General features: G+C 40.2%; 1 protein-coding gene across 1 annotated transcript in view; it reads right to left on the bottom strand.

Annotated features, from left to right (window-relative positions):
• Positions 1–2426: 2426 nt before the first annotated feature.
• pth1r (parathyroid hormone 1 receptor) overlaps positions 2427–24414 on the bottom strand; it is a gene marked incomplete at both ends in the record, with an annotated part of 41984 nt that continues 19996 nt past the window's right edge. Inside the window, 11 exons of the mRNA XM_079217999.1 lie at positions 2427–2789; positions 2878–2919; positions 3432–3573; positions 3877–3971; positions 4127–4193; positions 5239–5299; positions 5714–5867; positions 8813–8999; positions 10661–10755; positions 17178–17299; positions 17537–17647. Coding sequence (XP_079074125.1) covers positions 2427–2789; positions 2878–2919; positions 3432–3573; positions 3877–3971; positions 4127–4193; positions 5239–5299; positions 5714–5867; positions 8813–8999; positions 10661–10755; positions 17178–17299; positions 17537–17647 — 1439 coding nt within the window. The remainder of the gene's footprint in view (positions 2790–2877; positions 2920–3431; positions 3574–3876; positions 3972–4126; positions 4194–5238; positions 5300–5713; positions 5868–8812; positions 9000–10660; positions 10756–17177; positions 17300–17536; positions 17648–24414) is intronic.

The following is a 24414-nucleotide window of genomic DNA, read 5'->3' as shown; positions in this document are numbered from 1 at the left end:
CCTCCACCGGTCTTTTCCTCGTTCCATCACTGTGGCCTGCAGCAACCTGTAATGAGTGTGGTAGTCAATACACTCAATATTGACTGATCCCCATGGAAATGTTAAATTGGAGTCACTGAAGGGCCAAAATTAATGTATTTCAATTCCACTGCTAATTGTTATTGTTAGATGCAAATCGTTCTATATTTTTGTATTGCCAATAAATGGCATGAAAAGACCCAAACCATCAATGTGTTAGTCCATCTCTCAGTGTCTGTGTCTCTCTCTAAAAACAACGCTTTCAGTTTTTAAAAGCAGGTTACAGGTATGCAGTCTACATCATTTCAATAAACAGCAGGGCATAGCATATGTTCATTGCTTATTGGTTATTACATATTTTCTGCACTAGTGAATATTTACTATATCGGACAACACTTTCTGTCAGTGTATTGTTAGTTTTGGTATTTGCATGGGATTTGTTAATGAGATTAATGTAGAATATTACAATATTTGTCTTATGCCATATCTGCTTCATGGGGAAAGATAGTTTGTAAAGTTGTCTGATTTGTTTAACAAAAATATAAATTGCTTTTAGTGCAATGTGCTTATTTAGAGCAGTAATTTAACCTTTCAAAACTGAGTAAAAGCACACACCTGAATAGATCTGGCGTTAGGTGGAGACACACTGGGTATCAGGGAATCGGGAACTTGATTCTGTCAATGTGAAGTCACCAAAAGAATAGAAGGGATAAGAGAGCCTAAAGAGCTGAGCATCAGATGGAACGTTAAGGAATGTGGGATAACGCTGCGTATATACGAGCATATTTTGGCTTTGGTCACATATTGATATTTATGTTTTACCTCTGTGTCTAAATCACAGCTCCAGAGGGTGATTTCAGCTTTCAAGACTTTTTAGTCACTGTAAACCAGTTTGTGGATGAAAATACAAAGAAATGCTGCACAAAATCCTTTTCTCTGGCAGCGTATCGTGCCTTATCTTGTTGGTATCAGATAAAAGATAAAGTCAACGAACCTACGCTCCTTGCAGGTAAGTCACAAGTTACAGAGTTTAAAATATACTGTGGAATGATTCATTAAATGCTCGTTTAAATGCCCTCCGTCAAATATATTTACTTTTTTTGACTATATACATCACCAAATATTGCAAACATTCCGTAAACATACACATCAAAAAAAAAAATCATTGAAACATAGCTTTTTTAAGATATTCATACACATGAACACCATTAGCTCATTATTAGAATGCATTTCTGATATTTGTAAACATTGTGACTTGTATATACACACATTAAAAAGCAGCATAACACTGAACCATCTGTAAAAATTACCATCTGTATTAATCTCGGGAGTTTCCTTCATAGCCACCACAAATGTCCTTCTTTAAATTCCAGCTGAATATAAGATTTTTGTGGAATCCTCATTCCATTGACATTCCCCTATAATATATGACGGTCTCCTGCACCCTGTGTGTTTTCAAATGGGGTCTCATCCTTTGAAAAAAAACTGTGTGGGAACATCTGATACCATTTTTGTCATATTTCCATTCATTTCTTCTTTACCTCAACTAATGCTGAGACAGTCTTCAAAGAAATATTCCAGCTTTGGCATCTTGCTCTACAGAGAATTTGAATATGAAACATTTGTTTGAACATCGAAAATCTGTAATTGGAGGGATGAATACTGGGTTTTTCTAAACAGCAGAATCTGTACAACATTAAACAAAAAAAAGCATAGCCTTATTACATAGCATAACCCTCAGAGAAATGTTGACCATGCTAAAACTACTTTGAAAGTAAAAAAATAGGTTTTGCAACAACAGAGGACTTCAATTACCTGAGTACCTTCCCCTTTTACACTGAAGTGGATTTAAATCAATGCAGAACAAATGAGATGCCATACCGCATGAACAGATGCCTCAAAATAGTAGCATTGATTATTTGTGTAAGCTAAACCTACACTTAGTCTACCCGCGCTGACATAAACCCATAACTTGAGAGCACTCAAAATCCACCTGGCTTTACAATGGTGATTAAGGCTGTTCCTGGCAACTACTGTAACTATAACTCAAGGTTTGATTTATGCACAAAAGCTGAGCACATTTCCCCCCCAAAAAAGTAAACATAAAACAAGATAACAATAGTTCTGGCAGTGGAAAAGAAATAAGAAACGGCAGTCTGTTTTCATCCTTTTACACATTCACTGTGGCAGGTGGTTGGTGAGCGAGTCGAGTGTTTTCGGCCATCATCCATCAGGTAAACATGGCCCAGATCACAAAAGTGATGCACCCTCTTTTCCTTGAGTCTCATCTGTTGTATAATGTTCTGGCTTGATTCACAGGAGAATGAACTGGCAGTGTTGAAGCATGCAGCCGTCCTCTTCAGACCACCCTGAGGCTGTTTTTAATGATACATTTTCATCCCTGGAGGTCACATGACTGTCTCCCTCTCCTCCTCCACCACGGGCGAGGGTTTCTCGTTCTCGCAGGGCCGCGTGTGAGCCGAGTGCTCCTCGTCGGTAACGGGAAGCTCCTGTCCTGATGAGGGCATCGAGTTCTCGGAGACGGAGCCGTTCTTTACGTAGCCGGGGAGGTTCCTGTGCCCGTTCACAGGCACCGGTCCCAGCCTCGTGGTGAGGTGCAGGGCCAGCGGTCCTCTGGCGGTGACGTTGGTAACGCTGGTGTGTGATACCATAGGTCCATAGCTGTAAGTGTTGCTGCCGCTCCGAGCTTTTCTTTTGAAGTCCAGGGCCAGAGTCCTCCTGCTCCAGGACTTTTTGATCTCCGCTTGCACCTGGGAAGAAAATAACTCATTTAGCCATTTGAGACAGCTTAAATATCATGCAGGAGTTTTGGTGTGAAATGCAAAACGGAGTTCTTACCTCCCCATTGCAAAAGCAGTAGATAATTGCAACTAAGAATCCCTGGAAAAGAGAAGAGAAAGATGCGTCTTTAATGTGCACGTTACATGACCTTTTACCTGTATAATTTGATATTTAGTATGTCATAATAAATCATCAGCTATCCCGTATCCCTTTTTATCTTCATTAAGATCTAACAACAATTACATTTCACTGATCCCTTCCAGTTTTTTCCTGAGAGACGTTGGAAGTATTTTATGTCACTAAAACACGTTAACCCTTCAGAATTGTAAAATCCTGATCAGATCATCAGATTTGTTCAACTTGAAAAGGATACATTCATATGTATTGGGACCCTTGGTCAAATTAGCATTTCTGTCATTTTTTTTTTTTTTTTAAATGTGCACAATTTGACGACAATTTAGCGAACAAATATTTTCATTTTTTGTGTGTGTTTGTTGTTCTGTTTTCATTAGTAATGCATACAGTGACATGAAGGTAGAGCAAACAGACAATGTAAAGTGAAAAATGAGAAGAAATACAATTTCTGGCATTTTCTACCACAGCAGATTTACCTGGAAGGAGTTGAACAGCATCTCGTAGTGCATCTGTATCAGCCAGGGAACTCCAGACACCTCTGTATATGGCATGGCATGGAATATGATGTAGTGGACCCCAAAGAGCGGCATCAGGACCAACGTGGATTTTAACAGTTTTCTGTAACAGTAACATTGCATCATCTTAACGAAAAAGTACACAAACCTTCTGCACGTCATTGAGCTAAAAACTACAACTTTCAGTCGAGTGTTGAGACGAAAACACCAACATTTTATAGACTAAATTCCGTTAGATGAAGACATCTTGTTGACCAGTTGGTAGTGATAATCATCAAAGTTTTATCATGCTGCAGTGATGCAAACTACAAACATGTCACATGATGACTGAAGAGGAGCAGCTAGTCTTGTGAGGTTCAGAAACGAGAATAAGACATTTATTTGCACACCGCGTGTAACTCAGTACCTGTACTGCTGCCTTGTGTCACACCTTCCAGCATTTGTTTCTCGCAGTTTAGTTGCCAAGACTCTGATGATGTTCAGAAATAACATAAAGTTAACCTGAAGACACAAATAGAAGCATAACGACATCAGTGAGTGCACGTACAAACATAATAAAAGGTGCCAACTAACTGGTATGATACCACAGGTGCAGTGAAAACACTGTTATTTCACACTCAGCAGGGAAAAGGTGTCAGCAGTCAGTATCGACTTACCACTATAGCTGCTAGGATAGGCACTTGATATATCCATTTCAAATTGCCTGCACTTAAGTCCCAACACCTGCAGTAGATAAACAACAACACAACAGGGATAAGCAGGAGTTAAGTAAGGATCCAGTCTTGAGATGTGATGCTCCAGGATCCCTTCAGTTCCACACCGGTGTCTCAAATGATCACTGCCATCGAGGCACAAAACGAGAGGATTTAGAAATCTATTGTCAGTGCCTTTTTCTTTAAGATGGTATCAAAACACAGTCGGCCTAAGCTTATACTTGTCATCAACACGGGCCGTAGCTACCGACAAGGACACTCATCTCAGCAGTGCTTTTGTTATTTTTGTTTTTTCATATTCGTGTGGCATTCAGCTGTGAATTCACAGATATGTGATAAGTGGGTCAGCCTTAACCAGTATGGCATCTATTGTCGATCAAATTGATTTTTAACCAAAGCCTATTACAGGGCTACAGGGTTTTTAAGACAGGTAAGAGTGACATATCCTCTCTCCCGATGTACGATAGTATGTGTGGCGGGAGGGCGGGACTTAAGACCGAAATGCGTGACAGTCACGCTCAATGCGTGACACTTGAGAGCCCTGCTATTATTGCTTCTTACTGCTGAGTGTACATGTGGGGGAGCAATGGCTGTGACTATTATGCTCGGTTTGTTTTCATGATCAAAAGGAACATAGCATGGAGCTGCTATCCTCCGGGCTGCTTCTGGAGAGCAGCTTCGTCGTAAGGGCTGAGCTCCAGAGCCTTCGGTGTTCTGCTGTGGTGCAGGAACAGTGTGGAGACTACAGATAGAGCCATGAGAGCGGGTTGAGGGCCTGCCAAATTGGTTGGAGTCAGTTTTCTTTGAAGGTGAATCCACTTTAATTCTTCTTAGCTTTCATACCTTCTTCTACCTTCTTTGAATAAAAGTTTCTGTCATGTTTGGTAAGCAGGAGAAAAAAATAAAAAATACTTTTCCTGGATCATTTTGCAGATAGGAGGTTTTGTACTTTGGCCTTCAATATGTGATCAACTTCAAATGTATAAAAATAACTCTATATAGGTTTACCTAGAATAATATTTCTATTCTATTTCTATTCCATTCAGATCACTTACTCGGTGTCTGCAAACGTGGCTCTCATAGTTGCCCAAACTGTCACAACCATAGCTGGCACTCCTGAAAAAATAGAACAAAACATATTCAAGTCACAGCCATCTCGATTAGGAAACACTGGAAATGATTCCATAATTTGCTCATACGAGTAGAGCCTGGGTAGCACAGCATCCACATTGTATGCGCTGTGCTTACGTAATTTATACGCACAGTGTGTACAATGCAGGAACTGTAAAGCCCATATTCATGCAGTGTGTTACACGCGAGTAATTTTCCATTGTCCTCACCTACTTATAAATACAATATCAGGGATTTGACAGATGCTCCCATGTTTCTTTTTTGTTTGTTTCAGAAAATGACAAATTAAACCGTAAAAAATGAAGCACGTGACATAATTTAATGATTTCCTTTGCATGGCGATTCCTCTAATCATAATGTAATCACGTTCAAGTGGAATGTAAATGAAGCAAAACTCACCCCATCCAATCAGAGTAAATCCCCACAGATACTTTCTGTCTGAGAAGAAGGTCATGAAGATGAGGCTGTGGAGGTACAGACCCTCCACCAGGATCCAGTAGTAGTTGGTCGCCAGAAAGTACAAGAACACGGTCACGACCACCTTGCAGCCAATCTGTCAGAGAGTAGATTGAATCAAGTCGCATGCTGACAAAAAGTCACACCTTTCAAATACATGTATTAATAGAATATAGTTCATCACGTCTGCCAGCTGCAGCTGACCAAAGACCAACACCTCTTCAGATCTTTGCACCAGCTTCCTGAGTGTCAAATTATTAGTATTTTAAATTACTATTGAGGGGAAGAGGAAAACTTCAGATTGAAAGTGATGGCTGAAGAGTCCCCTCGAGTTCTGCCTGTTACAACATTTTGTTTACACAAAGTCACCACATAAGAATGAATGAATGAATATATACTTCATTATTGTAGAATATCACTTTTAAAAAAATTGAAATCTACTCAGGAAATACTGTATGTGTGCACACACACACACACACACACACACACACACACACACACACACACACACACACACACACACTGTAAGTATTTCTCGAGTAGATTTCTATTTATTTTTTTTCCCAAAAAAAATTGCCTGCTCTCTTTAATGAATCAAAACTGTTGTAACAAAACCATTAACAGTAATTGTGAAACATAGTGATGACTTTATTTTTTTCTAAATCATTTCTTGGAGTAATCAAGAGCTAGATTAAGGATGTGTTTTAGGGAGCTGTGAATCATTAATATTAGCGTAACAAAGCAACACATGCCGAAGGGAGGGGGTTTCTTCAGTGTGCCAATGAAGGCCCGACTTCTAAAGACATGTCATGCTTCATAATCGGGACACATTTAAATCATAAAGTCAGGCCGTATATAATTTATTGGCGGGGTCACATGAGTGACGAGGGGAAATAAAAAAATACTGTTATTGCTGTTAATCAATATGCATTGTTGCAGATAAAATTCGAATATAGGCATAAAGAATACAATACTACAAAATGTAATGTTTTGTCCCAGCTTGTGTCTTCTTAAAAGTGAAATGACATAAATGAGTCAACATTTACATGATAAATATGCAATAATTGTCAAGAAAATAAATATAACCATCACAATTTATAGTGAACTCAGGAATTAGTGCAGGAAGTATTCATGGCACAACAGTGAGCTGCAGCACTCATAGTATTATTTTACATCAGTTCCTGCTGGACCCTGGTGACTCGTATTAGAGAGCAGAGAAAAATACATGACATAAATCATTGAGTGAATCATATGAAAAACAGCAAAAACTCCTTGTATGAAGACTCAAAGTATAAAGACTTAGGAGTCTTTCGTTGGCGTCTTCGGGGCGGCTGAATATAAATACTGCCCTTTAAAAATGTGTTTTCCATCTATACCTGTGCTCATATCCACTCGTAGATACTATAGGCCTCGGACTCGTTCGCACATGCATCAAAATCCCTCCTCTGGTATTTATCCCACCCGCTCCACACAGACCCAACACCTCATCACAGGGGGTCTCTGGAACTGCCAGTCATCTTAACCGCAAGGCAGACTTCATCTCTGGCTTTGGTATCAAGCAGTTGCTGGACTTCTCTATCTTCTCCAACCTCCTTGAACCCCCAAGCATCTACTTCAAAACATTGATACTAGCGTACCATACTACGAACAGATCGGGTCCTATCTACATCCAGGACATGGTAAAACCGTACACCCCAGCTCGTTCGCTCCGCTCGGCTTCTGCCAATCGGCTTGTAGCTCCGTCACTGCCAGCTAAACACTCAACAAAGTCACGACTGTTTGCTGTCCTGGCTCCTCAATGGTGGAATGAGCTCCCCATTGACATCAGGACAGCAGAAAGTCTCTACGTTTTCCGTCGCAAACTAAAAACACATCATTTCCGACTACACCTTGAATAAGGAAGTTAGCGCCGTAGTAGCACTTTAGTAGCACTTAGATGGCATTACTGATAGAACTTGTAGTTTAACTTTATTGAAACTGTACTTTCTTGATTCTTGTTGTTCTGAGTTTGTACTCATGGTAGAATTGCACTTATTGTAAGTCGCTTTGGATAAAAGCGTCAGCTAAATGAAATGTAATATAATGTAATGTAAAAATCTAATAAATACAATCAATAATACCCAGGTTCAAGAAGAGTCTCTGAGAACTGTGCCTTAGAGTAGACAAACAACATTAAATCATTTCTGTTTGAAAAGAAGTTAAACTATTCCAGTCAGGTCCAATTGAATTACATAACTCAATATGCTCTTTCCTTAGACCATCGATTAGGATGAGGAAAACAACGAAGCAAACAAATAAGTATTATTATTTTATTTGCTGTTGTATCGACAGGGTGTGTGGAAGTCCCAGCAGCCCTCAGTGATTTTGTCAGACATCGATTGGGCTTCTTAAAGTCGACCTTCAGACTGTTTGAGCTGCGGCGGTTTTGCCACCTAATTATTATTAGAAGCCAATTCCTCCCGGAGGTCTTTTCGTCCCGATTGATTACCAGTCTAGTAATTGTCCACTTTGTCTTTTCTAATCCCTTTGTTTCCTATTCAGCATCGCTGGGCAACAGCAAGGGTTTTGCCATGGGGACATTTCTTAATTCTAGAATAAAATTTAATTATAAAGCTGCTGATTATTGAGATATTGTCAGTGAAGCTTTGTTGCTGTTGGTGTTATAAACAGACAATGAAAATAAAAAAAAATACAGATGCGTATAGGTTGATCAAATGTATGATGAATAGTCAGAAATGAATTTTGCTCAGATATTAAAAATAAAATGTTTGGCACCAAAAACAGTCATATAGCGTTTTTTTTAATTTGCATATAGTTACAGAAAGTAATGTTTTTATTGATATTACAGTAGTTTTAATATGAAGCCCAACAAGTGTGTTCCATGTTCATTAGTGCATAGGTTGTATATATATATATATATATATATATATATATATATATATATATATATATATATATATATATATAAAAACAATATAACAAAAAACCTCTTTGAGTTCAGTGAGTGTTTTTCCAAGGACAGAGTTGTGTTGCTGTACTTACAAACTGTGTCTTGTTGGATGGCGGCGCCTCAGTGATGGACTTCAGGTCTTCTACTGTGACTCTCTCCATGTTCTCCAAGGCTGATCCAGAGTAGAGCACGACATCTTTCACAAAAATACTGATAGCTCTCAGCATGTACGACACAAATAGGTGCATGTGGATGTAGTTCCTGGTGCAGTGCAACCGTCTGGGGAGAAGACAAACAAGAGCGGAAAGGTCAAATAAATTGTGTCTGTGAGTGTGTATGGGCTGGCACACCTTCATGTATGTGTGTGTAAGTTATTTCTCACACACACACACACACACACACACACACACACACACACACACACACACACACACACACACACACACACACACACACAAACAACTCATCCTAATTAGAGCCAGCTGACTCACACATTCTTGAGATTACGAGGCTTGAAACGCACAAATATTGAATTGCTCGACTCAAAGTGAGCTGTAAAAAAACAAAATTGCAAGCATCTGTTGAGAAAAGCATGCACAGTTCCTTCCAGACAAGCATGAGTTTATCTATCGAAAGCTCTTCCAAAACATCCTGCCTGAGGGTTTACTGAGTGGGCCTTTGAGGTAATGCTCCAGTAATAGAATCAGGTTGCCGCATCAGGGTCGCCAAAGAAATAAATAAAAAGTAATTGAATAATATAGTTGAAAATGTGTTATAATATGTAATATATTCCAAAAGTCTGGAGTAAAATAGTTGGATACTTTTATAATTACCGCTTTGCTATTAAGTATTAACTTATTTTTCTAAAGACTCATTAATGAGCTACCCTCAGAGAACTATTGATTCAGAGGGAAAACTAATCCAGTGTACATTTCCCTGGTGAAAAATGCTGAACCCAGCTGCTAATGTGAAATATCCCTTTTCTCTCCCTGGAAAACGTTTACGAGCGCTCGTGTCTAAAAGCTGACATGTTGAAGGGGAGACATGTCTGCAGTGCTCTGGAGCACAGAGCCAGAATGTCAGATGGGCCCCTGGGATAACTTATTAAACTCATTTGGCCCATAGATTTGTCTGGTGCCAGTTGGGAGCGTTCCTAAAGCCGTCTGCCTGCATGCCCGTTTGGAAATCAACCTTCTGGAGAGCATTGGTAAACAGCGCCGGCATGTCGATTCCTGATTCTCACCATGCTCAACAAAATAAGCAAATGATGACAAATGTGCCCAGCATTAATTCAGCCGTGAAAAAAAGTGAATTCATATTGATTAAGGGTTTATTCTTTGGTGAAGCACTGTTGCCACTAAGGTAAGATAGTCCTTTAAATCACGGAGAAGCAAAGCTGTTAAGCTCTTAATTCTTCACATCTTTTATTTAAACGTCTTTTATCTTGTTTCACAGGGGAACTCTTTGTGAGCTTGGTAGAAGAACAAAAATCAATATTCAAGCTTTGGTTGTTTGTCATCGGAAACTGAAATCAGCAAAGCATCTAAATGTCAGACAATGGAGGCTTGAGGCAGACTCTTCCTCGAAAGGTGGACATATCACAGTCGGTTAAAAGTCAAAGTAAAAGCCAAAGGTTATGTTTGATAGAGTTTGCATGCTTCATGTTGTTGCTGTGCCAGCACATACACTGCATTGCATGTTTATACAGCTACAGCGAAATGCATGGTTTCATGATAAATGCATTTAGTCTTCAGGGCATTAAATTGCATTCTGCTACATATCATCTTCTGGTAGCGTGGTAAGAAATCGATCTTATGCCAGTAAACCTTTACACTTCAAGTGCTTGTCCGGACAAGTCCAGACTTTGCATCTAAATTCCTATCTTGGACCCATCTGTGGCTCAATTGATTGGAAAAATTCTGAAGACAACATAGGCTCACCGGAAATATCCCAAGATGACGACAGCTACCATGAGGGATCCCAGAGAGATGGAGTAACCGACGGTGTAGATGAGATACAGGCGGTGAAAGACATCCTGTTGGTAGTGGGCAATGTGTTAGAATAGCACATCGGATAAAGGTTTTCATATTTATGTGAAGAAATGGATGCTGATATTATACAATAGGAAAGCTGTGAGCATCAAACAACGGGAAAATATAGCATATATATATATATATATATATATATATATATATATATATATATATATATATATATATATATATATATATATATTTGTATGGCCATGAACTAAAAAAAAGCCTCAGTCACATCAATGAAATGTCAACATTCAGTCACTATACAGTATCATCTTTTCTTAAAAAAGGAAAAAATAAAATAAACTATGACAAGTGAATATTTATCTCCTACTGTTGGAAATGTATACAAGGTTTTTATTCAGTTTGAGACAATTTGGAAAACTAACATTGGTTTACATCGTTTTTTAATAATATCACACTACTTGGTTGTTTTATTCTTAGGGCTTAATAATATTACAGCAAGTTAAAATGTCAAGCTTCAAAACGTGTGCGTTTAAACATGGATGGCCACCACGGTGACAGAAACGTCTCAAGCACACAAAAGTTAGTGACGGAAACGGCGTTTGACACCGGTGGCGGCGCTGAGCGAGGCTGGGCGGGGCGGCTTGATCTTCGGCAGCCAGAAGACACCGTGAGGAGAGCCGCTAACCATACCTTCTGTGCGTCCACATGCTGAAGGGGCCGAGAGCCCCTTGTGATGCAACCAAAGACTCCACTGCTGTTATCATTTAGCATCAGGGACCCGTGCCAAAAAATATGGGTGTCTTAAGTTGTGGCGGTGGTCTGCGGTATGGCAGTTGTGCTGTATGGGGCTTTCATTCGTGCATATGCATTTGTCATCAACTGCTGCAAACCGCTCCCTCGGGAGCCCATCAACATAAACATCTGCAGCCAGGAAGAAACTGCAGGGTGCCATGATGAGGTTATGCCCACATCCTCTGCACCACATTGAAGCGGGGAGAGGAAAACGTATGTGGGCCAACTCATGTTTGTGTCGTTTAATGGATAAAATAAAAATTAAATCAATGTTTTTTTATCATTTATTTTTCAATATTTCTCTATCAGAATCAGAATCAGCTTGAATGGCCATATAGGTTTTCACGTACATGGAATTTGACTCTGGTTTCACTTAGCTCTTCGTACTTATACACAATAACAAGATAAATATAAAAAGACAACAAAAAAAGACATTAAAGACAGCAGTACCAACAAAAATATGCAAATAGTGCAGATGGAAGAGTCTGATTAACTGTTCATCAGAGTGATGGCCAGTATGTCCCCTATTGACAAACTGAAGAGCCACTTAACACTAACCTCTAATTAAATAATAATACGCCTCTTCCATTTAAAGGCTATAGACTCTTTTATATGCAAGATTATTAAAACATGCTTCCAGACCATCATTTAACAGAAATATATACCATCAAAATTCCTTAACAAACCACGTCAGCATCATAACTGAGCAATTTTACAAGATAATCTCACACGTTTACACACACACAATAATGTCTAAGTGCTATTTTTTCCCCTTTCTCGACACATTCAAGCCGTTTTTCACCATTCTTAAAATACCCGCTGCACGTTTTATATTCTGACATTCCACCCCCATGCAGCGATAGAGCAAGAAACAGGAGGAGCAACTGCGAACAAGGTCACACAGCTGGAGTTGACATGAGGCGGATGGTTGTAAAAGATTGCCTTGCTTGCTTTACAAACAATCTTCTCAACAGTGGTGTCATGGTGATGTCAGTGTTTATGTTATTTATTATTGTAGGTTTGATTCCCACAAGCTGATTTGGTTTAGATTGTAATGGTACAGATGGTTAAAGGATCTATACACGACATTCAGAGCATTATTACATGAAGTAATGTCTACCTGAGCGGTGTTGTAATCCCATATCTGCGCTGTGTTTAAGGAATTATTTTGACCAAACTTGACTTGCTGATTGTTGGAAAAGTGGAAATATGAAGAAAAAAAACGTGTTTGTGAGTTTTATTTAGATTTTTGTCCAGTTTGAATGAAGCGTGCTTTACGGAGAATTAAGATAATTACGCCTGTCATAGTTTAGTGTAAGAGTGAAACTTGAATTCAGAAGGTGTACGGTTGTATTTTTTAAATGAGCTTTTATTATATTACCATTTTGTTTATTCATCAGATGCATCTAAAATCAATGCTTGGGATCCATGCATCCAGATACATGTCGGCCAGCCAGCCATGTGGAGCTCAGCAGGAGAGACCAGCTATCTCGGTCAACATACACACTGGGGGATGTCTTAAGTGGATTATATTTACCATCAGCACTGAACGTACCATCCACATAAACATTTTCACTTTAAAAAAGGCAGTTGCAAAAATGGCTAAATGAGTCTCCAAAACGGTACCACGCTGACTGGTCCGCCTTCATTGCCTCATTGCGTGTACTCACGCTTGTGCGACTGTGGTGGTGATCGTTTATAGCTCAACGTTACATTTCTCTTCATCTGCCAATTGCATTCATGCTTCAAGCTTCCACAGAGCTGAATTTCTGCAATAATAATAATAATAATAATAAAAAATGTAAATCTATTGGCTTTTTGTTGATGGAATCAGTGTGACGCTAACCTCCCTGCAGCGCTCTATATGCTGCTGCTGTATTTTTCTGTGTTATACCGATTTCTGCTTGGGGTTTTATGTACAAACATTATAATCAGTATCCATTGATTGCATAATCCATAGATACTAATGGGCGTATTATTATTATTATATTAGAGGTTGGTGTTCAGTGGCTCTTCAGTTTGTAGTTTTGCTAGTGGCTACCAAATATGTAGCACTTTGCCAGTAGGGGACATAGAGAAATAGAGCAACCATTGATAAAAAAAAAATGTTTTTCATGAAACATACGTTTTCCTCCTCTCCCCGCTTGAATGTGGAGCGGAGGATGTGGGCATCTCCATATTAGCTTTGCTACTGAAATTACGCAACAACCTTTTTCTTTAATCATAATTGCAAATGACGAATAATAGCACTATAATTAAATCACTTGATTTTTATACGGCTAGCCTTGGACTATTCAAGAATATAGCCAGAAACCAAACGCACCACATAGCCAAAGGTTTATGCCGTTTTCTCATTGTTTGGCTCTGGTGAAGGGAAATCCTGCTGCAGCATATAATTGCGGCGGTACCGATTCCCCAAAGTTCAGCTGATCCAGATGAAGTCTAACAACCACTTTGCAATACAGAAATATTTACTTGGGGAAACAAATCTGTCTTCACAATGAAAAACGGTCTTCTAAATCATGGAAAAAGCCTCTTCAATTATAAAATGACTCTTCAATAATAAACTAATGGCTCCTCAATATAAGAAAATATGAAAGGGCTTTAATGAAAATACTTGCAGGCATTCGGTTATCATAAGAACAAACTCTTGCCCAAACATCACTAAACTCTCTGATGCAGCTAACCGAGTCGAAAGGAGTTTTTCATTTTTGTTTTCAGCTTTCTGAATGCTCAAAATCACCCTCAATCGCAAAAGCAAAGAGAGCAAGGACGTTCAAAAGGCCCTAAAAACAAGCGCCTTAGTCCGGCAATCTCTGCTGATATGTCAAGGAATGATCCAAACGCCATAATTAAGGCCGACAGAAATGCTGTTCTCACACTTTGATTGGCCAAGAGGGGAAATGCGCCAAGCTCTAAATTCTTAATTAGGGAACCTGCGCAACAGGTGATCTGAATAACCCTCCAATCAAAAAAAGTGCACTTTCATTTTTGTCGCGTTTTTGTAAGACTTGTTCCTGTTTCAATGTGACAATGTGATAAAATCAAGATTGATTTTAAAAAAAAGGCTGCCAGAGTTTGGTGTGAATGAATTAGATTGGCCTCTGCAGAAGACTTTCCTCTCGCGATCAAACACCTTGAGTTGGAGCGCCAGCTGTGAGCCGGGTCTTATCACCAATCATCTGTGCCCGACCAAAGTGACACCTCGATTTTGAAACCTGGAGGAAGGGATTTTGCTCTCCTTCAGCCGGGTTTCAAAATCAGCAACATACTGCATGGGTGTAATGTTCAGCTGTCAGTATCCCTTTGGCAATATAGTGCATACAAATCTAACATTTACAAAATTTTGGACGCTTGAAGGAATAAACACAATATTAAAAAAAAGGTGTATTACATATTAGCATACTAAAGCCAAGCAAGTCCAGGAGCATATCAGTTATCAAGGGCAAGCTGTCAGAGCAGCGCTTTTTTTATCGGCGAAGAACCCATTCCAACAGTGTCAGAGAAGCAGAAGAAGAGTTTGGGGCGCTGGTACGATGCTAACCTCAAGGACAAAGATCAAGTGGACCAACTTAGGCAGGACATAATCTGCGGCCTAAAGAGTATCAACAAGTCCCTACTTCCTGGCAGGTAAAAGCTCTGGTGCCTTCGTGATGTGGCCTCTTGCCATCTATGAGGTCCCTATCTCAAAGGTTGAAAAACTTGAGAGGTTGATCAGCTCGTTTGCCAGAAAGTGGCTGTGTCTTCCCAGGTGTTTCAGCAACATAGGGCTGTATGGAAGAGGCATTCTTGAGCTGCCTGTGTCCAGTCTTACAGAGGAATTCAAGTGCTCCAAAGTAAGGCTGGAAATGACACTAACAGAATCCCGTGACCCATGTGTAGCCCAAACAGCTCCTACTCTGGCGACCGGGAGGAAATGGAATGCAAGCGCAGCTACGCGGCAGGCAAAGGCAGATCTAAGGCATCGTGACATCATTGACCTTGTGCAACAGGAGAGAGGAGGCTTTGGCCTCGGAGAGAGCAGACCATCTTGGTACAATGCAGCTTCATCTCAGCGCAGAGGTCTGGTCGTTGAGGATGTGCGCCGGCAAGAGCAGGCAACAAGGTGCGCAAAGGCTGTCTCCCAATCAAAACAGGGACAGTGGATGAGGTGGGAGGGAGTTGAGAGAAGGAAGGTCTCTTGGAAGGAGCTGTGGAGTATGGAAGCATTTCACACCAGCTTCATCTTACGAGCAACGTATGATGTCTTGCCATCTCCCAGTAACCTTCACCAATGGTACGGAGAAGACATGCCCACTCAACATGCCCACTCTGCCCGTCTCCAGCAAACCTTAAACACATTCTGGTTGGCTGTAAGACAAGCCTGACTCAAGGCCGTTACACCTGGCGGCACAACCAAGTGCTGAAGTGCCTTGCAGCTATGCTGGAGACCAGACGAACGACCATCAATGCCTTGCCTCCATCATCCCGTCCTACATCTGCGAGAGGCTTCGTCTGTGAAGGGGCAAAGCCATCCAAGACCAAGGCCAGTACAACATCAGACTTCGTCAGCTCGGAGGAGCGCGAGACTGGAGGCTCGTGGTGGATCTGATTCCAAGGGAGGACGCTGTAGAGGAGGCCTACGAACGAAAGAGCCTTAAGTATGCTGAGCTGGCAGCTGATGCTGAGCAACGTGGCTGGAAAGCCAAAGTTTGCCCAGTGGAAGTCGGCTGCAGAGGCTTCGTGGGTAAAACAACTACCAGGCTACTAAAGGATTTGGGAATTCGAGGCCAAGCCCAACGCCAAGCCATCAAAGCCCTCTCAAGCGCTGCTGAATGGGCAAGCCGGTGGCTGTGGGTGAAGAGGAGAGACGCCACCTGGGCCCCAAAATAGCATCTGTGGCGCAGAAGGGTTGAAGCAGAGGGGGGCACATCTGGGACGCCAGGTGAAGCCGATGAGCCCTCTGGAGGTGTTGTGGGCCTATCATCGAAACACCGGAGAAGGAGGGTGCCTACCTGATGACTCCAATGAGGCTTTAACCCTTTTGTCCCACAGACAGTACCACGACTCTTACCCGGAAACACCTTGCATGTCTGCGTCAACCCACTTTACATCTCAGGAGTGCAAATCAACCAGGGATTGTAAAACCTAGTCCTAAAAACAGAACTGGAAGCCTCAAATGGCAATAAACTTCTTCTCGCTTTTGATTTCATCATCACCAGGAAGGCAACATGACATACGTGTAGTCCATGAGTCTAAATCTATATATTTTTTTCACTCTATCACTGTCTGGTTGCTGCGATTGGTGAGTTCTTTGAGAATTTTTTTTCAATTTGCAATTACGACTAATGGGACAATGCCTTCAGTGTACATTTAAACATAGATTTAGTGAATTGCACCCTCATATTATAAACGAGCAATCACGTTGCCATGATGTCATTATGTCGCTGTCAGGATCTCGACATTTCATTAAATATGATTACATTTTATTCACATTGTACATTACTGAGAAGGCATGTTGTCAATGTGTGGCACATTTAAAAGGGATTGTAATAAAGAGTTGCCTAAAAGGCTGCACTATCGATAACATGACAATTTACTGATGTGCTCACAAAGGCTACTGTGGAGGAAGGCACTGTGACTGTGACAATGAGCATGTGCTTGGCGAAGAGACAGATCTCACCTTTTCATGGCTGTGGTTGTAATGGTAGAGGAATTTTGCACATTCATTATAATTGGCCCATGTCTTGTTGGCGGTAACCAGCTCCCATGTTCCATTGTTGTCACACCGGCGGTATGCTAGTCCTAGACATCAAACAAAAAAAGGGTACTTTTAATTACAGTATTTTGCCAGTTGTTTCCCCAACACAGTCAGTTACTCATCTCCAGCTTGCGTCTTAAAAGGACCTGCATAATTGCAGAAATTGCAATAGAGGGCAAGTTATGATTGTACAGTGTAGCCCCCGAGGCTAAGTGTTCTCTCACCAGATGAAAATGAGCCTCAGGGCTTCCATTGCTGTCTGTATTCAGGGCCAGTCTCACCTTTATGGTTGAAGTCATGGATATACTCTGGACAGGCCGTGGATACAAGCTTCCCCGGAGGCCCTTCAGGCCAACAAACGATGCCATCCCATTCTGGTGAGCAGAAACCATCTGCGGACACAAAAGCAATGCTGACTTTTAAATAGTGCTGTTCTCCCTCGGCTCTAGCATTTCATGGCTGTGGGGCATTTGCAAGAGCAGTACTGTTGCACATTGTCAAATGATTCTGTTGTCCTTTAAAAAGTAAGCCAAGTACATGAACTTTACACATTATGTACATTGGCACTGTATAGCAGCCTTGTAATTGGTGGTAAGCCTGACTGTAAATGAGACCTTTTTTGGTGGGTTTAAGGAAAACATGGTTTCACCCAGAAACTAAACACCCCATCTATTGTCATATAATTAAGACTTCATGACATTCCCCGCATGCAGATGACAAGTTGTACATGGAATCTAGTGTGCTCATTATACCTTGTTTGTTAGCTACAGCAGATTTCCATAATTGCTACATTGTTGACAGCATCATATTGTTTTTATTTTGTATAGGCCTTTCAGTTTCAGTTTGGATCTCGTTCAAAATATTCTCTGCAACACTGCATTGTATATCCTTATAATCCTATTATGGCAAAATATAAGTTATATATTAAATAGTGTATTTTCCTCTGTCCTGAGTTGGTTTTGGACCTGCATTAGTTGGGGATGCAGGTATAAAAATATGGATTTCATTGTAGTTTTTCCATAATCAATCAGTTAATAATTGTAATGTATAAAATGTCAAAAACAATTATAAAAACGGCACATTTCACACAATTCTCAAATGTTTTGTTTTGTCTGACCTAGAGCCCAAACCCCAACAATATTCCATTTGAAATAATATAAAACACATAAAAATAGCAAATCTTCATATTTGAGCTGGAAACAAAACATAAGATGAGATAAGATAAGATAATCCTATATTAGTCCCACAGTGGGGAAATTACATGTGTGCCATTTCCGCTTAGTTAAACAACTGCAACCTTTGATCAAAGTTCAACATTGTTAGATAACAATAACATCTGATAAAGGGGGAAAAAAATGTTAAGAGGAGAAAAAAAGGAAGAAACCTTAGGGAGAGCAACTGAGGAGGATCCCAGAATGGCCAGAAGTGCAATAAATGTCATGAGCTAATTGTGTCATCTTCTCGACTGTCACTATCTAAGAAAAACATAAAATAGCTGTAGTAACCATAATTATAATACGTCTTGTGGAGTATCTCCTCTCTTGTCATCTTTGCTTTTCTTATTGCATTTGCGGGCAAAACCAATTTCAAAGAACCGTCATTACAACCTATAATTACACTTCACACAGTTTTTTTGAGAACTGGTGAGTAATATTTATACATTTGGCATTCAAAAAGTTGTCCAGGAATCTTCTGAGTATTTTCCTATACAAGATTGCTGACTCTGTGATTTTCATAAAGATAAAAAAAAGCTCTGTCATTCATTTTCATTGAGAATACAAAACATGAGACTTTGCAGTAACACAAACTATTTCAGACTGAGAGCTGCAGGTTCAGAGCGGGGAAAAGCCATTTCCAAGCGTAGAGCCCCTAATCATCACCTAAATCGTGGACTTTAGCCCTCTGATAGTGGGAGCAAAGTCCCTTTCCCCACAAATTCCTGGCAAAAGCCTCCCTTATGGCTTGGCATTTATGTTGTATTATTGAAAACATCTGCCCCACTTTGACCACTAATAAGTAGCTATGGATAAAACTAAAACTATCCTCTCTTTGCAGTCAAGCCATTATTTTCTCATTCCTGTAATCACACTTACAGAGAAACATCTGAAGCAATGACGACATGCTTTTTATTTGCCTGTCACTTGGAGCGCAAAATTAAAGAGCAGACTGAGTGGAGCTGACTGATTCCTACAGACCTCTGGTTGGAGGAAAACAGAGTTTAGTTTTGAAAATCACACTGACCACACATCCTGGGAGTAAAAGTAGAATTGCTGTTCACTTTTGCCATAGGTTTTATTACCATAGGACCACCTACTAACAGGCTTAAATTAAGCACAGAACACACACACATATATCATTTCCCGTAAATTTCGTGACGACGGGAGGACTTTGGTATTAGTGACGTCACTGGGGTTTTTCGTATGGTTTTCTTTCCCCCCCCAACTCATTTGATTCTGACCTGTAGATGTCAAAACCCATATTACACTTTCTCCTGAAACATGCAACCTTTTATAATGATTGCTGATGTTATTCTTCACCCAGACCACAAGCTAAAAGGCTGATCTATTTTCACATTGCAAGGTCTGGGGCATTGCACCCACATCCCTCCACTGTCCTCTCCAGGCAAACCTCAGTGTTTCCCTCAATGAAAACCTTGTCTCAGCTATGTGTAATGTTGTGTATTTAAAGCACAAATGAGAATTAAAAGCAAATAGATAAAATATTGAAATACAACCAAAACTGAGGTTATAACCTCACACGGGATCTAATCCTTTCTTTATGAATTTGGAAATGCGAGATCAACTTCATTCCTCAGTGCTAATCCTACTTTTCACACTAGCGTTTTAAAATAGTCATCACTCCACAGCTCCTATAATAGTTCAGAAAACCACGAGTTTACACAAGTTTTTTTATTTTTTTACTCTGGAGGTGGTCAGGCAGGCAAGACAAATACAGATGTTAAGCCAAAAAAGTCCTAAAAATGTATACTAGCTGCTATTCTGAGTTACCCTCAACCCACAGATCCAAGGCCACACCACAATACAAGAAGAACAAAAAAAATCAGAGGAGGGAATTCTGTCCAAGTTCTAATGACCACTTCAAGGAAACTGCTTACATAGGTCACTAGCAAGCACAGGTAATGCTTTCCTTGAACTTTATCTAAAATCTTGAAAGCCTCATCAATTTTAATCAGCATGGCAGACAAACTACGACCCAGATTTTAAATGATTTCCACATTACATAATTACAAACAATCAAACAGCTGATATGCTTAAGTTCAAATCAAGGTCTAAGTAATTCACGTGCCATTAAGTAAAAGAACAAAACTCAAATCAAACATGTTTAATGAGCACGTATGTGCTTATCCAGGCATACAACAACCACATAGGGGACTCTTTTTTTTCTTTATTAAGGTAATATGTTTATCTTAATTCCTTCAACTGTTATGTGATTGAACACACGTGTGCAACCTTCCAAAAGAGGTCAGAAAACTGCCCCCGCATACAGGATGAGTCACGTCCGATGTGTGCCAGCAGCATCCGGGTCAGCTCTGATGTGCGAGTATATCCCCCATACGGCACCTTGAGCCTTTTACAGAATCCCAGTCAGACGTTACCGATTGGCTTATTGGAGTTCAGGTTCAGTGTAAACAATCAACCGCTGCTGGCTGAGAGACATGCTCATGAAATAGTATGAAAGTCACTACATTGCTAATGTGTGAACGGAAGTAACAACAACACTGAGAACTTCCCCAACTTTCTCACTTCTCACAACTGGACTCATTTCTAAAGTCCCATGCGTGATTCCGAGTGCCTTGCACAACAGTGTGTAGCTAACGTAGCAAACGACTGTCTCGAGTTGATACCGGCAGCTAACTCATCCGGACTGCCGGTGCTGATCTGGCTGGTAAATTGGCTAGCTTGCTACCAAGATGGTGCCTGCAGCTTATTTAGTGGCCCTCGTGACATTTAAAAAATATTCCGAAACTTACAAAAAGTAAAAAAAAATATAAATGTATATATATTTGTTTTATTTAATTTAATAAAAAGAAATGTGTTGTGAAAAATGCCCATGTCAAATTCAAGGCTTACATTGTTTGAATTGTCAAGCTCGTCTTTTCCTGCTGTTGCGTTTCTCAAAATAAAAAAACAGATCTAAGCTCAATATTGAGCATGAATTGAGAGAGGCCGTATCAAATCTACAACCCTGTTTATAACATATGTGTCGAGGAAAGCAGGTCACTGCTCCACTAATACTGATACAACGTGATGGCTCACATATCTGCACTCATTCTGTTTTGTTTGGCAACACAAATTAAAAGCTTATTGTTTTCCATAATGAGCTATTTAGTAGTAACTAAATATGAGTGATTTTTTGCACAAATAGAACTTACACAAAACATTGTCTAATGGGGCAATCTGATTTACTTGAAAGTTACTTATAAAAGCACAGATGAGCCGCCGCCGTCTCTTTTGCACTATTACAAAACTTATAGGCAACTAGTTATCATGTCTTCCGCTCCATGAAACGCATGTTAATGCTCAGTAGTACACATATGGTACTTTAATGTATTTGCATTGTAATAAAATGTGATAATTTTAAATGGGCATATATGCAGCTGAAACGGGTAGCCCTGTGCATCCCACATTTTTCAACATAACATTTTAAAACATTAGTCATTATGGCCTTTAGAAAAAATATTGTTTTGGGGGAGGTGGGGTAGTGCACTATAGGCCCCTGAGACACGGCTTAAGAGTTTGTCCTTAATGGAAAAAAAATCCCCTTACATTACTTTTACTTTTATACTTTTAAGTAGTTTTTAAACCAGTACTTTTACACTTTTACTTAAGTAAAAGGCTTGAGTTGATACTTCAACTTTTAGAGAAGTATTTTTTAAACCCTAGTATCTATACTTCTACTTGAGTAATGAATGTGAATACTTTTGACACCTCTGTTTACAATGAAATAAATACACTTATTCCCTTTCTTCCCAACAGTTGGATAAGTCTTATTCAAGTGTTGGCAAAAAGAAGATCGATACTGCTCATGTGTCTTTACAGTAAATATGACACGACAGCTAGCCAAAAAGTTCCAGACAATAAATATTCCAGCACATAGCCCCCCTTATATCCAGAATGTGGTGTTTCCACACATTATCTTTTGTAAAGATTAAACAGACAACATAACGTGAGCTGTAGATGTGTTGGTAGATTTAGTTTGTTTCCTTCAGACAAAGCAGGCTGTTTCCAGTCTTTATGTAAAGCTCCACTAATCTGCTGCTTGCTGTAACTTCATATTTAGATTAATATATGAGTGTGGTAATCTTCTCATCCATTCTCTCAACAAGAAAGCAAATGAGCACACAACCTAAAATGCCAAAATAGTATTCAGTCATCAAGCCACTTGACACATGTGTCCTTCATATTTTAGTCTCATCATGATTGCGTAACATTTTTATCATTTCTATAAATTTCAATCTTCAAACATTATGTAAATGAAAAGGCAGCTGCACATGTGCTTGGAGGTTGTTTGTGAAGTGCGACACCAGGCTTTCCACTTGTCACTTGGACGTGTCAGGATGGATTAAGCGTGATGGTGGTCAGATGGGCAGCAGACTCATCCGAGAGCGGCCTGATGGACGTTTGACTGACTGCTCTGCTCTGCATTAGCATCCACGGTCATCTTGTTACATACACTTTGAGAAGAAGCACAGCGTTGTTATATAAGCCAACGAGATCTTACACAAGCTGCTGTTCGGCGCCTGCAGATCTCCATGGTCGCAACTCTGTCATATTTTTCAAAATCCAAGTTGGGATTTGTGGACATTTATCAAAACCATGAAACGTTTGAAATACCACACTGGGCAATGGTGGGATGCCGTCAACAAAAGGTTTTGTGTTCTCAGCCTGGAAGAAAACATTTTTAATGATGTGTTTCATTTACAAGTGGGTATGGTTTGGAGGGTCAAATAATTAAATTTGACCACAATGCACTGGGGGTTAAAAAGAAAATAATACGATTGGTTTGGCTGTGGAATCCTCCTCTGGACAATGAACTGGGAAACTGACAGTGACCACAACGAGATACAGTAGATGCTGGGGTCTGCTGGAAAATAGTGCTTTCAAAATACACCCCCGGGATCAGCTACGACTTCAATCCCAGCCTCCGGAAAGCCCCAAGGAGGGAGAAGGAAACAGAAAAGCATTTCATAATGTAACCATCAATTTACAAACCACATTCAACTGTAAAGGCCAGCGATTCTCGCCTCACCCCCCAAAAAGGCATTTGATTCAGCAATACGTAGACAAACACAGCAACTTCTATGTTGATCTTTTTTGGAAGGAAGCATCAAGGTGGTGCATGTCATCAGCTGATTAGTATGAGCTGTCAACAAATACATTCAAACACATCAACAATCCCGTTCAATCAAGAGCACAAGGCCGCCTTTGCCGTCTCTCTCACTCTAACTCTTCACCATCATGGTTGTGCTTTTACTCTCACGGTTCCTGGCAGACTTTTGACCTTTTGTGTGGATTGATTTTTTCCTCCATCAGTCAAGCTTTTTCCTGGTACTCCTCTTACATTGTATTGTATTTTTAAATAATATGTGGCCATGGAGTTCTGTAGCTCATGAGGAGAGCGGTCGTCCTGAAACCGCAAGGTAGCCGGTTCCAACCCCGTTCTCCCCGTAGCTTACATGTCGAAGTGTCCTTGAGCAAGACACTGAACTCCCCAGTTGCTCCCCGGGTGCTTCACAGCAGCCCACTGCTCCTTAATTACCAAGGATCGGTAAAATGCAGAGAATAATTGCCCCACTGTGGGATTAATAAAGGAATATAACAATATTTTGTCCATTGAAGCTCTCGCTGCAGCAGGAATTAATCGGGAAGCTCCCTCAACAGCGTGGCCTATTTTGACAAAGAAAGCTATCCTGCAGAGATAAATGGTCTGATTCTGATAAATGGTCTGACTGATAAAGTAATTGTAGGTATTGGAGAGTTAATCAGGATAATGAAGTGGGACCTTGCCTCCACACGAGCCCCTTAAAGTCCATCCTACACAATTAGCTTCTTTCAGTGTCTCTAAGCAAGGGCATGTTGGTCGATGTACGCAAACAATGAACACGCTGAAGGAGTTTTATCTGTCATCTATTCAAGAA

The sequence above is a fragment of the Taurulus bubalis genome (genome assembly GCF_910589615.1).
Source record: "Taurulus bubalis genome assembly, chromosome: 1".
Taxonomy (NCBI): Eukaryota; Metazoa; Chordata; class Actinopteri; order Perciformes; family Cottidae; genus Taurulus; species Taurulus bubalis.
Note: the sequence above shows the minus strand (reverse complement) of the source record. Positions and strands in the feature narration are given on the sequence as shown.